This window comes from Dryobates pubescens, chromosome 6 (genome assembly GCF_014839835.1).
Source record: "Dryobates pubescens isolate bDryPub1 chromosome 6, bDryPub1.pri, whole genome shotgun sequence".
NCBI lineage: Eukaryota > Metazoa > Chordata > Aves > Piciformes > Picidae > Dryobates > Dryobates pubescens.
Window position 1 is genome coordinate 33,196,718 of NC_071617.1, and position 13,984 is coordinate 33,210,701.

At 38.5% G+C, this 13,984-nt stretch overlaps 1 protein-coding gene across 7 annotated transcripts in view; it reads left to right on the top strand.

The window, feature by feature from the left end:
* Positions 1-13,984, top strand: part of ACTN2 (actinin alpha 2) — a 69,592-nt gene that overhangs the window by 18,481 nt on the left and 37,127 nt on the right. For all 7 annotated transcript variants that reach the window (XM_054162285.1, XM_009905604.2, XM_009905533.2 and 4 more), the window contains exons 2-3: positions 6,515-6,629; positions 7,897-8,016. In XM_054162285.1, the coding sequence (XP_054018260.1) occupies positions 6,515-6,629; positions 7,897-8,016 (235 nt within the window). The remainder of the gene's footprint in view (positions 1-6,514; positions 6,630-7,896; positions 8,017-13,984) is intronic.

Sequence of the window (13,984 nt, forward strand, 5' to 3'; positions counted from 1 at the left end):
CCCAAACCAACCAACCAAAACAACCAAAAAACTGAGGTGAGGACAAGTGCATGCAGTGATCCATACTGATTTTCCTACACATTTTGCTGCCTCCTAAGTTTTATGCCATTTTAGACCAGTGGGGCAGTGTAACTTTTCTCTGTTGTCATCTTTGAAAGAAATAACTAATGGCACTCAGTTTGTAACAAAAGGCTTAAAAATCCTTTTGACATTTCTTGGAGGTCAGCCTTGCCAAATTATTCTCTAAGGAATATTGATATGCTTAGGGTTTTCTGTTAGTAGTGAGCACTGTAAAACAGATGTGCAGTTATTTGGTGCTGAGAGGGTCTTGCATGTTTTATGGGAAACCCTAGACTTGCATAGGATTAGGCCACCTGCTTTGTAAAGACTGAGGTCTCTCCAGGTTCTTCCATGCAAGCAGAATGCAAAATGCAAGACGTGTGTGCTGAATTCACCCCTTTGAAAATGTCTCTTGTGAATAATATTTAAGAAACTGGAGTGAAGTTTCCTTAGTTGCTTGAGCAGATCTGCTGACAGTGCAGAGTATGCTAGCATATCATGTCTGATACCATCTGTTCAGCTGGATGGATGGATGTGCTGGAGTAGGGAGGGCTTTCCCCAGCTTTGGATTTAGGGATCTTGTGAAGGAGCTTCTATCATCTTCCCTTGTAAGACAGCTCTCTGCTATCCTTTCTGTTCTCAAGAAATTGGCTTTGACATACTTCCTATGATTTAAGGGTTTCCTTTTAATGACCTTTTGAAATACATTGAACATTTCCCCTACCTTAGCCTTCGTGGCATCTTTCACTGTGCTTCATTTGAGTTGTTGTTGTGCTCTGGTGTATTTAGTGTTAAAAAATCACACTGCCTGCTGAGTGTTTGATTAATCTGTAGTGGTGAACCACTTCTCCTATTACAGTTACTCTGATTGTTTTATTGGCTTCCACTGCAAGGGGAAGTAACAGCAAGGGGACAGTTAATAGTAATGCGAATCAAGTAAGATGTAAGTTTTATTTATTTTCAGTTCATCAAAACATACTCATGCACCTAATATTCTAAAAGGATAGGTGATCTAGGTGTTCTAGAAACATCTAAAAGATACCATGTGTGGTCATTGGTTCCCACTAAGTTAGTTTATAAAGGCGGTGAAATTTTCTGCAGTGTTTCACCTTAATGCTCCTTCTTTTGGGAGCAGAATTAAACAGTTAAAGAGAACCAGTGCAGACAGTATGCCAAGCCCAGAGAAAAGCCCTGATCCTGCAGTGGCTAGAACACTGTGTGGACACAGGATCTAGGAGATCATGTTGCAGGTTGGCAACTTACATTTTAGAACATGGTTAACAGACAGATGGGAAATTCTTCAAGGGGAAACCTCAGTCTGGCCTAGTGGGAATGTTCTGGCAGAGGTTTTTCTGCAACACCCTTGCCATGCTCTCAGAGCCCAGTAATGTTCCGTATAACTACAGAGTGAATCACTGCATCCCATTTAGCCTAGAAGTAATGAAGATCCTCAGCTAGCACAAGCAGAGGGGTAAACCACTTTTGAAGAGGGGCTATAAAGCAGAATTTTAAGCAACAACTGTATTACACATCAGGTGTTTTCTCCTGCTTTGGGTGTTAGAATTTTAAAGTCTACCTCAAATGAGTTGTGCTTCTGCTGTACTTGGCAAAGACAGGAAATACTGAGTTTCCTATCAATGCAATCTTTTTCATAATTCATAGGTTAAATTTGGATTTTGTTTGTATTTTCTGATGTAAACTTTACAGGAAGGCTAGAAACTCAAAAATCAAATGACTCATGAGTCAGTAGTCTGTCTGGTAGGGGTAGACACAAGCAAACAAGTGCCTTTTAAAATTTTGTAAATATTATATAGTCAGAAATTGATTTGAGTTTGAGAGAGTGAAAGGCAGATTTAACCTTTGTTATGAGATATACATATGAAACAGGATTTGGACTGGGTCCATCTCTCAATTAATTAATACTCCCTGAACTTGTGGAGTGTGTGCCCTGTACATGTTCCCATGCAAGTTATACTACTGTTTCGGCAATGAACATTTTGGAGTCACTGTTGATGTCAAACTAGAATTTACCCTGTATCTTCAGCAGGTGGAAAAAGTTGTCTTGTGATTGATAGGTAACAGTATTGACATTGGGATGGCAAATGGTGCTTTCTCAGTGCTCTTTATCCCTGTTGTTGCATGCACATATAAAACTTGTTGTTACAGCATCTTGTTTTCTGGCTTTGAAGCACTATCAAAAGTAAGTTAACATTACACACATAAAAAAGACACGTGGGTTTTCTTAGGAGTCTTGGACAACAGCTTTCAGAGATACCACTTTGTCTGTCAAAATGCATCCTTCATTGTGCATATATAAAAATATTTGCACAGAGTGGATATACCCTGTTAATTCTTGGCATTAGCTGTAATTGTTTGATAATTTATTAGAGCTATCACTAACTGGTTGCAGTTCTGCTTGTCTGGGGCTTGTGAAATTAAGTGGCCTGAGAAAATTACCAGGTAAGTTTTGGTTTTTTTCCTTAGGTACACACTATGCTGTCACAGATCTATGAATCCAAATTATGGAGATTATACTATTGGTAGTCTTCACAATGAGGCTAGGTGGGCAGAGAACATAAACTGTGCTCCATTTTCTGGAATTAGCTTTTCAAAAAACAGACCTGTGACAGCAGGAGACAATTAATAGAGCATTAATAGAACATTTACCTGTGGGGCTGCAAATTGTTTGTCTTCCTGCCCTGCTTTCCCTCTTTTATGGTTTGTCAGATCTAAGAATGTTAACAAAGTGTCTTCTGCAGTAACAAGTTTGGAAGTGAGATTTATTTATTTATTTTTACTTTTGTAGAGCCACCTATGGTAAATAAATTCTAAAAAGACTCGTATGGTTTTCTAGGCACTTACTTGTATCCTTCCTGGTATTCAGCTTGGTGCCTTCAGTCCTGCCTTGTTTCTCTGAGCAATCTGATACTCTGAAATGTGCTGCACAGCTCAGCAGAAAAAGGGACTTGCTTTGTCTAAGTCATTTAAAGCTTTCAAATCCCAGTGGATTACAAATTTGCAGGGTACTATATGCTGTCTGTATCTTGATCTCCAGGATTTAAACGTGCTTTGAATTGTTTCTTAGTGACTATTAATAGAACAATTAGTTAAAGCCAAAGCAGTGAGAACAAGTGGTATCACACTAAGAACAGAAGGATGAGGGTTAAATAAAATGTGGACTGTGGAAACAGTTAAAGTTTGCAAGTTTTGCAGTCACAGTCATCTGTGAATTGCATCACTGAAACAAAGTCAATGCTTCCTTAAGTAGCATTCCTATAACTGTGCTAAGTCTTAGGAAAATAAGACATTTGGAAGGCACCAGACTATGAAGCCACATGCCTGGAGTCTGCTATAACAATGCAGCAACACTTTTCACAAAGCACAGGGCGATTGTCATAAGGTGATAGCACCATTTAATGACCTGGTGCACTGGTAAAACAGAAAACTTTGAGAAATGGTAGTTTAGATAAAAGATATAAATCTCTTGTCCTGGATATAGAAGATAAATCTACAATATCTAGATACAAATAGTTTAAATAAAAGAATCCACATGCATTGAAGTGCTTGTACAGAATTTACCTCATGAGCTTTGTAGGTAATTCCAGGTTTATCCTTCAGAATGCTACAGTGTCAGTGACAAACCCCATTACTGCTGGAAAAAAACTGTCAATACCTTGCAGATACAAAAAGCCATAAAATCAGTGACTGATATCAAACTATTTACTGAAAACAGTTTGATGCAGCAGCAGTAGCATCTTTTCCTGGTTTATATCATAGCAACGTTGGCTGCTTAGTGTCTTCATAAAATGAACAAAATTGAGAGGACAGTTTGACTCAGCAAATTCAATGACATAAAATGTCTGTTTTCAGCAGAAAATATATTATTTGAAAACTTTGGATACAACTTATGCTGTGTGTCTATCAGTGCAGCATGCAGTAAATTCAGTCAGCTCTCATAGAAGACCACAGTGCCATTCAAGGTGGACAAAATGCTGATTTGTTTTTATATGCGTGTGTGTATACACACACACACACACACTTGTGTATGCATGTAAGGCCTAAGACATGCTAAGTTCCATTTAGCCTTAAGAAACTAAGTGAGAAGTAGCTTTCTTTACAGTAGAAGCCAGATTTGTATTTTAAGGCTGCTTGACAGTAGTGTTGTTGCCATTAAACTCTTAATTAAATGAAAAAGGGGTAAAACTCATTTACTTGAGTGGCCCAAGTTCAAAACATTCACCGTAAATGTCTAAAAGAAGAGATGGAAATGCCTGAGGTTTTCCTCCAAATTGTTCTTCGGGTTTAGCTTGATGTGCTTGGAATAATTCTTCAAACTGCAATGGCATCTGCAGATAAGCACGTGTCCATTCGTGAAAGTCTTGTTCATCTAGTGGTTCAGCTTTCTAATATTTATTGCCACAGTGCCATACAATGTTCATATGCATTTACACTTGGGTGATTTCACATGTTTTTTCTATACCACCATAATAGTGTTGCTTCCAAAGATGCTTGTTATAATTTGTAGCTATTTGCAAATGACTTAATGTGGTATTAAGCCTTTTTAGAGACATACCGCTAGAAGATAATGCTTGAGGCAGACAAATTAGTCATATAAACTAGATCCAAACCCTGTAATGATGCAAACCAAATAGCATCCTAAGACTCTATCATGTCAAACCCTGAGGATAGAGGTGCCTGTTATTTCTGTTGTGATGTTTGATATACTCTGGTTTGAAGTCTCCCAAGAGTTCAGTAAAGCTTAGTTATCTTAAAATGGGGAAAGTTCATACCTTCCTGAATGATTGCCTTTCAAGCTAACACCCCATTATTAAAATAGATATATTTGCAGAGATGTTTGGGTGCAGCCCAACAGAAAATTGCATTTGTAAATATAGAGCATTTTTGAAAATTCACTCCATTATCTTCTTGAGGTATGAAATTTGTCTAGAATTCACAAGTTTCAGTGCAAGGGGAAATTTCTGCCTTCATCTACTGACCTTTCTTATTTCATTTCTGAGAGATCAGGAATTAGTCTCAAAAAATCAGGCAGGAGAAAAGAAAGCCAAAAGAAATTTCTTCTTGAGGTATGAAATCTGTCTAGAATTTACAAGCTTCAGTGCAAGGGGAAATTTCTGCCTGCTACTGACCTTTCTTACTTCAGTTCTGAGAGATCAGCATTACAGTCTCAAAAAAACAGGCAGGAGAAAAGAAAGCCAAAAGAAATTTCTTACGGACAATGGTTTTAAAATGATGGTAATTTGAAACAGCAAGAGAAGGGAAATTCCAAATACCTGTCAGTTTTAAGTAGCAGAAGTCTAACTTAAATTGCATGGCTGTGTTATATACCTAGAGTTAAATATCTGGTGAAATCCCTAGTAAATACAAACTTGCTTTATATGTATCTTAATGGACATCGAAAAGCAAGGAGAATTTGTCATAAGGCTGAGAAGTAAGGGATATTTGTATTAGTTCCCTGTATTTATTTCATTCATACAAAAGGTAATGTGTATATGACCTCTGTATATCAATGGAGTTAGTTCTGCTTTTCATCTCTGCAAGTAAAACCAGATTTCATTATTCTCCATAGAGAGAGAAGTGCTCGTGGTTGCTTTTGTGAACATTTTTGCCCTGCTGACTGAAGCACCTGCATTTGTGTGCTACAGGAACTTGTAGTAGTTTTCTGAAAATTACATAATTTCAAACTAAAACCCATGGTAAGGCTGACCACATCTGCAGGGTCTGAATGTGAAACTGCTGTGCTTGAATTATTGTAGTTTCAAAATCCATTCTAATTGTGCTTTCAAAAGATGTTTTATTTCTCACCTCAGTGACAAGTAGGAACAGATGCAATTTTGCAGATATCCTTGCTGCTCTTCAGTTCTGTGATTTCTCTCTTCTGTGAGAATGCAGGTTACTTGTCCCTGGCATAGATACTCCATTTAAGAACTATTTATTGTGGTATGAATTCATGTAGTAGAAGTTGTTGCTTCTGTGCTTGGTATTGCCTACATTTTACTGTCACACAGCTTCCTTTATACCATATCAATCTTTCTTTTCAAGAAGAAAGTGTAACAGACAAGTCCAAACATAAAATTGTGTGCTTGTAAAATGTTAAGTATAGCAATAAATATTAGACACATTTTGCCTTTATGTGCAGATATTTTAGGGGGAAACATTTGTGAGCAGACTCAAGTACAATATTAGTTCTAATCAAGCAGTTCTTTGCATCTTCATAAACATCTAGAATAAGAACTTTGAACTCAGCAACATGTATAAAATTAATAGGAGTTGGACACCAAAATTTCTAAGGTAGTAATGACAATCTTGGATGTAGTGTTTACTCAGATGGTTTAGCAATTGTTTGGGAAAATGTCTTGTTGCTAAGTAATTACTTATTTATGTATGTATGTATGTATGTATTTATTTATTTAGTTATTTTTAATTGCAATTACAGACGTTTACAGCCTGGTGCAATTCCCACCTCAGGAAAGCAGGTACTCAGATTGAGAACATTGAGGAGGACTTCAGAAACGGCCTCAAACTGATGCTGCTCTTGGAAGTTATTTCAGGTTGGCTAAAAGGAAGTTTGCTATGTATTTACAACATGCTAACTGAAACACTCTTAAAAGAACAAAAATTGTTAACATTTCAAAACAGGGACCACAACCTTTGAGTAGACTGAAACATACCATAAAACAAAACAACAGCAACCCAGGAGGGAAAAACCCTTTACTTTTTCCTTGGCTCCAAAATCTGGTTTGTGCTTGTGTTCCAGGGTATCACCGATACCACAGTGTTGTTGGACAAACCACAGACACTGGGACCCGGTCTCGGCCTCTAACTGTTAAAAAGCCTTTACACTTTGGTGACAAATCTATTGTATTCCATTTTTAGTATAAAAGTTTTGTTTTTAATGATTTTGTTGGATGGACCAATGCTTTTAAAAGTGAGTGCCTAAAGCAAAATTAGGTCAGTATTTGGTAATGAGTGAAAGGTCTAATTTTTCAGAGTGGTGGAACATCCAATAACTCCTTTTGACTAACTGATGTAAACTCACTATGTTGCCCATTTTACGTGTTTTTCAGAGGGGTAGTTCCCAAGATACACCCCAAATGCCCCTGAATAGGAAGGGAATAGCTCAAATTACAGATGCTCAATAAATATGAAATAGGACAAGAAGGTTTACAAGATGTTTTCATATACAAAAGACAGTTTACATTTTTGCTGAAGATTTCAGTGGGGAAAGAAGATCCTCAAATGATCAGTCTTCATGAAATGGGGAGTCATATTTTCAGAAATTATTTTTCTTAGTGATCATTTGTAAAGATAAATTCAATTAAGCACATCAGCCTATGCTCTGAAATTAATTGCTCTGCTGTCTTGGCTGAGGTTGTTAAAAGCCATTGTTCTTGGTCAGGTGTGGAAGAATGCTATAGATAATCTGCTGGATAGAGTCCAGCCTCCCTTTATAGTCTGGAAATTAAAGGTGATGAGCTCTGAGAACATCCTCCTTCTTAGTGTTTGGCTACTCTAACACAGCAGCAATGAACCAGGAGGAGTATGAAGCACTCATATATCTTCCAGATGTTTAGGGCAAACATAAAAATGATATTACTTCTATATCAGCAGGATCTAAGTAAGATATTTCAACATTTGAATTTTCTCTTCTGTATTTTTTTTTTTAACCATTTGACATTCTTGCAGAAAAACATCTGCTGAAATAGCTGCTAATTTTTAGCCTGTGTTCAGGGCACATTCATTCTGAACTTCTAGTTCCTTGCATGCCTGTAGCCAGAGGTATGTAACAGTAAACACATTAAATCTCTTATTCTGCAGGGGAAAGACTACCGAAACCAGACAGAGGGAAGATGCGCTTCCATAAAATTGCTAATGTCAACAAAGCTCTGGATTATATTGCCAGCAAAGGAGTGAAACTTGTGTCAATTGGTGCAGAAGGTATGTGGCAGAGCTGGACAGTGCACCTTACTTAGATCCTAGGCATTCACGTTGCACAGTAAGTCTGACAGAGACTCTTGGCCAAATTGCGCAGGCTGTTCTCTGAATATTACTGGGTGCCTGAACTGGGTACCTTATTGATTGCTGACCTGTATCTGTGAAAGGATAAGAGCTGGAAATTTGTGGACACATAGACAGGGATAGGGGTATAAATGGGCTCTGAGATTAGTTTTAACTCCAAGGTTAAATCAAATTGTCTCCTTCAGTGGGTGTTCAGATAATGATTTCTTCTTTCAGGGCATTGTGTTTTTCCTACACATTATTAACAATAAGGAACTCCTTTAGAAACCAACTGGCTCTCTAGGTTGTGCTTTATCCAATCTTGGGTATTTTTTTATCTTTAAGAGATACTATTCAGGCAAGACAAAGTCTGACATCACTACCAGGTAACTGGGACCTACCCCCATTTTATTATGAGACACCTGTGTTTCTGGAATTCAAATGCAGAGTTAAGGGAATAATCAAAAGAAATTTTGTTAGCTGGAGAGAGACTGAACATATGAAGGAAGTGAAGCCAGATGTTACTCACTAAAGTTACTACTTTTTTATTGTTCTGTTGTTCAAGTTGTTACATAAGAAAGTGCAGCTGGCTAGCTAAATGCTTATAGATGTGAACTCTGAGCAAAAGAAGGGAGACTTTCATTGCAAGTGAACCTGTGTCTGCTCTGATATTAAATAAATTGCTTAAAAAGAATGAATGTCTGTCTAGAACTAGCTGCTCCATGGAGATATTTGCATAATGTTTTGCGTATCTGTTACCGTACAAAGGAGTGATGTGGCTACTTTCAATTCCATATCCTCAGTTGTTTCTGTCCATTCTGGGGGCAGCCTCTAACATGTCCCTTAAAGCAAAACTGTGATTTTAACCTCAATATCATAGTGAGACTACTCTATTCACATTGCCAGGCCTTTTAAAATTGATCTATAAGCCTTCTCTTCCTGTTTTCTGGTTTCTCCAGGCTTATGTATGTCTTTATTCTGGTTTCTAAACTTTGATCTCGGGGAGCTTACTGTAACTGTGCCTGGAGCAGGAAGGTTCATTAGATGGGATAAGGGCATCTGTAGAAGTAATGGAGGGATGCATCAGCATTCATTAATTTCACAATGGTTTGACCCACCCCACTTGGTTCCTCAAGTATTGTTCACCAAATGTGTTCAGTATCTAGATTCAGCTCTCCAAAAGCCCAAGAAATGTGTGTTCTCTGGACAGAGCATTTATTAGAACTCAACCTTTATTCATTTGAGACTGAACTAGGTGTGTCATCTGAGTACAAATTCTATCTTTAGTCATGTAACAGAGACCTTTCGGGGGGGGAATATATCATCAGTGGGGAGAAACAGGCAATTCCCAAAGGCACTTCAGAACTCAGAAGAGGACTACTGCATTTCAGAGGTGCCTGACTCTTTCCATCTGTTATATAGGCAGTCAAAGGCAGTTGGGCCCTTTGCTCAATTAACTGAAGGGGAGTAGAAAAATAAGCCACTACCTTAAACCTCTTCAGTTGTTATTCTGGGAGCGACATGGCATTGAGTGGACAGCAGAGGGTACTGAAGAGACATTTTATATGTGGAAATGAAAAATAAGAATATGGAAGACTGTTTGATAGCTGGTGCAAAAATATTGAGAGCACAAAGGGAGGAGCAAATAGTAGTTTCTGTCATGTCATGCCGGGACGTCGAGGCTTCCTGGCTGAAAACAGGAGTGTAGCAAAAGGAGTATCTTGTGGGACAGAGTGGTTGTTCTCACTGATCAGTTTGCACAATGTACAGTTTTCACACCCAGATTGTTAGAACAAAGCCAAAGTATTTAAACCAAGGTATCTCAGCTTTTACCTGCTCCTGAAAGGAGCAGACCAGTCCTCTGCACTCCCATCTCTCTCATTTTGCCCTGCTTATTGCTGCCTATTACTACCAGAGTGCACAGACCAGGGAGCAGCACTTGAATACTTTTTATATCACCTTCAGGCAAAGCATCTGGGATAGCTCAGATCAGCTATTAAAAGCATTTAAACTAACCCTGCTGTTCTCCTTGGCAGCAACTGGCATGGGTTTAGGTGCCCTGTCATAACAGGCAATCCACCCCAGGAGGGAGGCAAGAATAAGAGGCAGTAACCTCTTCCAGCTTCTCATCTAGTTGTTGCAAGGTGATGTCTGTTCATGAATTCAATATTTCTTTCTGCACGTAACAGCAGCTGTAGCTAGTAAGCCAGGAGATTACGATTATGCTCTCATCTGTGCTACAGGCTTCATTACTTGTTTCTGGAATTCTTAATCTGTTAAATGGAAGAAGCAAAAATTAATTTGTTAGCATAAAAAAAAAGAGGTTTAAATTCTTGAATGGAAACACAGGAGAAAAATTCGCTGCTACTGTCACAGCTTAGAGAGGAACCTGTCATTGTAAGACATTGCACTATGTCAAGTATGGCTACACACATTAGATTACATCCATGTGGGCAGAAGCAGATAGATTCATGTGCCATCCACTCCTACTCTAAAAGGGCTGAACACAAAGCCAAGACTAGTCATGCTTAGTGCCCTGTTAAATTTACCACATCCCCCCTACTATATTTGTTATCTAAGGCACAATGCTGTGCTGATGCAGCAATGCAGTATCACATCTGACTGGGTATAATTTCGCACTGTGGGACCTTTGGCACCAGTATGTATTTGGAGTCCCTGTGCCCCCTTGTCCTGCATACTTGCTCCCACACTCCACAGCCCTACCCTATCACTTGGCCTGACAACTGTTTCTGTAACTATGCTGGAAACGATATCAGCAATATGATCTGATTTTAAAATGCGTTTTGCCACTTTCTTCTCTTTTGTTGCATTTTCCAGCATTGTTGACTAGGCAGTCATTATAGTATGAAGATGGAATGAATGCCAGCAAGGAGTCTGAGCACAGGCTCCTTAAGCTTGTAATGTTATCAAAGTGCTTAACCCCTTAACTTACTGACTCTCTGTGAGAGCATGGGGCATATGGGGTTGTCTGCAGCCATCTGCTTTGGCATTCTCTGAGTTACATAGATGTTTGGAATACTTTTTAATTGCCAAAGCATGAAAGTTTTGTATCTAAATCTGACAAGGATCATGTTTTGTTATCTGACATGATGTGTGGTAAAGAGCATGTAGGTCTAAGGGAACCAATGGGTCTTCAAAATGTAGCCTCAAAACAAAGATTAAACTCATGTGGAACATAAGTACAGAGTTCAATTCAGTACTTTTTTAGGGGGGCAGGGATATTCTTTAAAGCCACCGTTACTATTCTGAAACTGACTTCCTTGGAATTTCTGTGTGAACAGGTAGTCACCTTTAACTGTGACGCTCTGCAGAAGCCAGGTTTAGCTACTCTAGTTTGTCTTATGGAAGAGTCTTTCTCTCCACTGGTGATGAAATGAGACTAAAGAGTCAAAAAGCTAAAGCAAAATCTGTGAAAGTAGTCTTTTTGATCCATTAACAGCCCACAAATTTAAAGTTTTTTGAAAGTTCAGTAACTCCATTTGCAAGGTAATTGCATCCTGAATGAAAAGAAATGAGATGCAGAATATGACAAAAGATATCCAAGTATCCTGTTAGTAGGAAATACTTCTGTATTGCTTTTTTGGGAGCGGGAGAAAGATTAAAGACCAGGAATCTGCGATAAGTAGGTTAGAACAAAATTAAATAAATAAAGCCAAAGCAGAATTAAAAAGAAAAAAAAAAAGGGGGGGGGGGGGGGGGGAAGGAAAGAAACCTTTGAGAACTTGCCACATTGCTTTGCTTAGCTTTTTCCCTAGACCATTTAAATTTTTTTTCCATTTCCTTTCTCTCCTTTCCTGTCCTCATAGGTCAGCAAGAATGTTTTCTCCAGAAAGCTGTAGTTTTGCATATATGAGGTGTAGGAGCTATGTTCCTCACAGAGTAAACAAGCAGTGTGAAGAAATAGTCTTCTGTTGACCTGTAGAGGAAAATTATAGGAATGAATTAGCATTTTTCCATACTGACTGGTACTTTTCAATGTTTAGAAACTATGTTTTCCTTCTGTTAAGATATTTTTGCTTGTCTTTTAGATAAGCCCTTTTTTTGTATGTGTTTTATGCTAGCAATAGATAATGAGAAATCAAAGCTGGCAAATCACTTGAAAATTCTCCTGAGGCATTACATAGAAATTTCCCTCTTGCTCTTTCATTCTGTCTGTGTGTACATAGGGATGTGTAAACCAAACCAATGATGTAGTGATTATGCAAATCCATGAACTAATTGCTAGGCAATCAGCAATGCCTCCTGAGTATTTAAATTCATTTATTTACATTTGAAGAAGTTCTTCTTTACTGCATATACATATTAGAGATTGGATCAAAATACAATTAAATACTTGACCGAGGAGGAGGAGGAGGAGGGAGGAGGAGAGATAAGTAGCTGTGTGCCCTAATTGCCACTTGGTCTGTTTTTGAGTAAAAGAATTTAGTTTTCAGATTTGAAGAGACTTGATACCTTTTGGGGCCAATAAGATAGTTATCATACATGGAAGGTAGGCAAAGTCAGGAAAGAATTCTGGAAAATTAGTGTAGAACCCAAAGGAGAAAGCCGAAAAATAGGCATTCATATATAAACTTGGATTATTGTACTAACAAAGTATAGACTAATGTTGAGTGACATATTTTCTACCACATTTGTTAATTCCATAGATTCAAAGGACAGCTTCTGTCGCATACTGCTGTAGTTTAGCATGTGTCTCAAGTCTCAGAGCTGGCAGCTGCTTTGTTCTGTAAAAGTTGCCCCTGGATTCCAGCAACGTTTAAGCAGAGCTACTGCATTTTCTGCTGCCATCCCTACTGGCATTTGATGTTAAATTGAGGAAATTCCTTCTGCAGCAAGTTCCTCCTGCTCCTTTTCCAGAGCACTAGTGAGCCCCCAGGCAGCCACTGTTGTGCCACTCTTTGGGGAGGGCTGGAGGTGACTTTAAAAGTATGGGAGCAGCTCCACTGCTCTCCTGGTGTGAGGCGACTGGAGAGGCTGTTGGCAGTTCCTGTCTCTCGTTATTCCACCTCTTCCCCTTCCAGTGCAGGACCCTTCTTAGAGTCTCACTATGTTCTTATGAGTCTCTCACCATACTTTTCAGACTGATTTAACATTATCAACACACATAAGTGGGCTGGCAGCACATTTTTTGGTGTTGAGAAATGTAAGTGGTATCAATGTTCCTATTACCATGTGGGAGCACTGGATTCTAACTTGGCTTGTGGAAAGGACTCCCATGTATGTGTGAGAAAGATTGGAGAAAGCACATTTGTAGTGCCCTGTATTGTAGATAGAATCAAACAGTCTTCTAACAAATTGAAACCTCAGACTTTAAAAAAAATTAAAATTAGATTAAAGGTACTTAAATGTGCATGGGCATCAGAGCTGTAAGACATTACAGCTTTGTGGCCATGTTTCCCAACTGCTTGGCAGGAAGCCGCATAATTTAGTCTGTGTCTCTTGAGGTGTTCTTCATATCTGGTCTGTTCTGACACTAAAGGTAAATTTCTCAAAAAGGTCTAAACAGTATAGAGGAAATTCTGAGTACCATTTTATTAAAAATTAGTACTGTTAATGTTCAGTAGTTTCTTAAAATCTGGGGTAAGACCAAATATTCTGCCCCCCCCCCAGTTCCTTTGTATTTGAAAACAGTAAGGCTGATACTGTTCAGTCTTTAAATAAGTATTTCCCCTCAGGCTCTCTCTAAAAAATTCAGCCTGAAAGTCAGTGTTTGAGACAGTTACAACTACCTGAAGAGAAGCCTTTTAGCACTGAAAGGCTGAAGTTAAGGTTACTTAACCTTGGCAATCTTCAATCCTGCTGCCAATGTAGCACAAGCATAAGGTTGTTGAAAAATGAACCCAGATGAACTCTGTGTAGATAGAGAATTATGTTAGAAATAGAAACA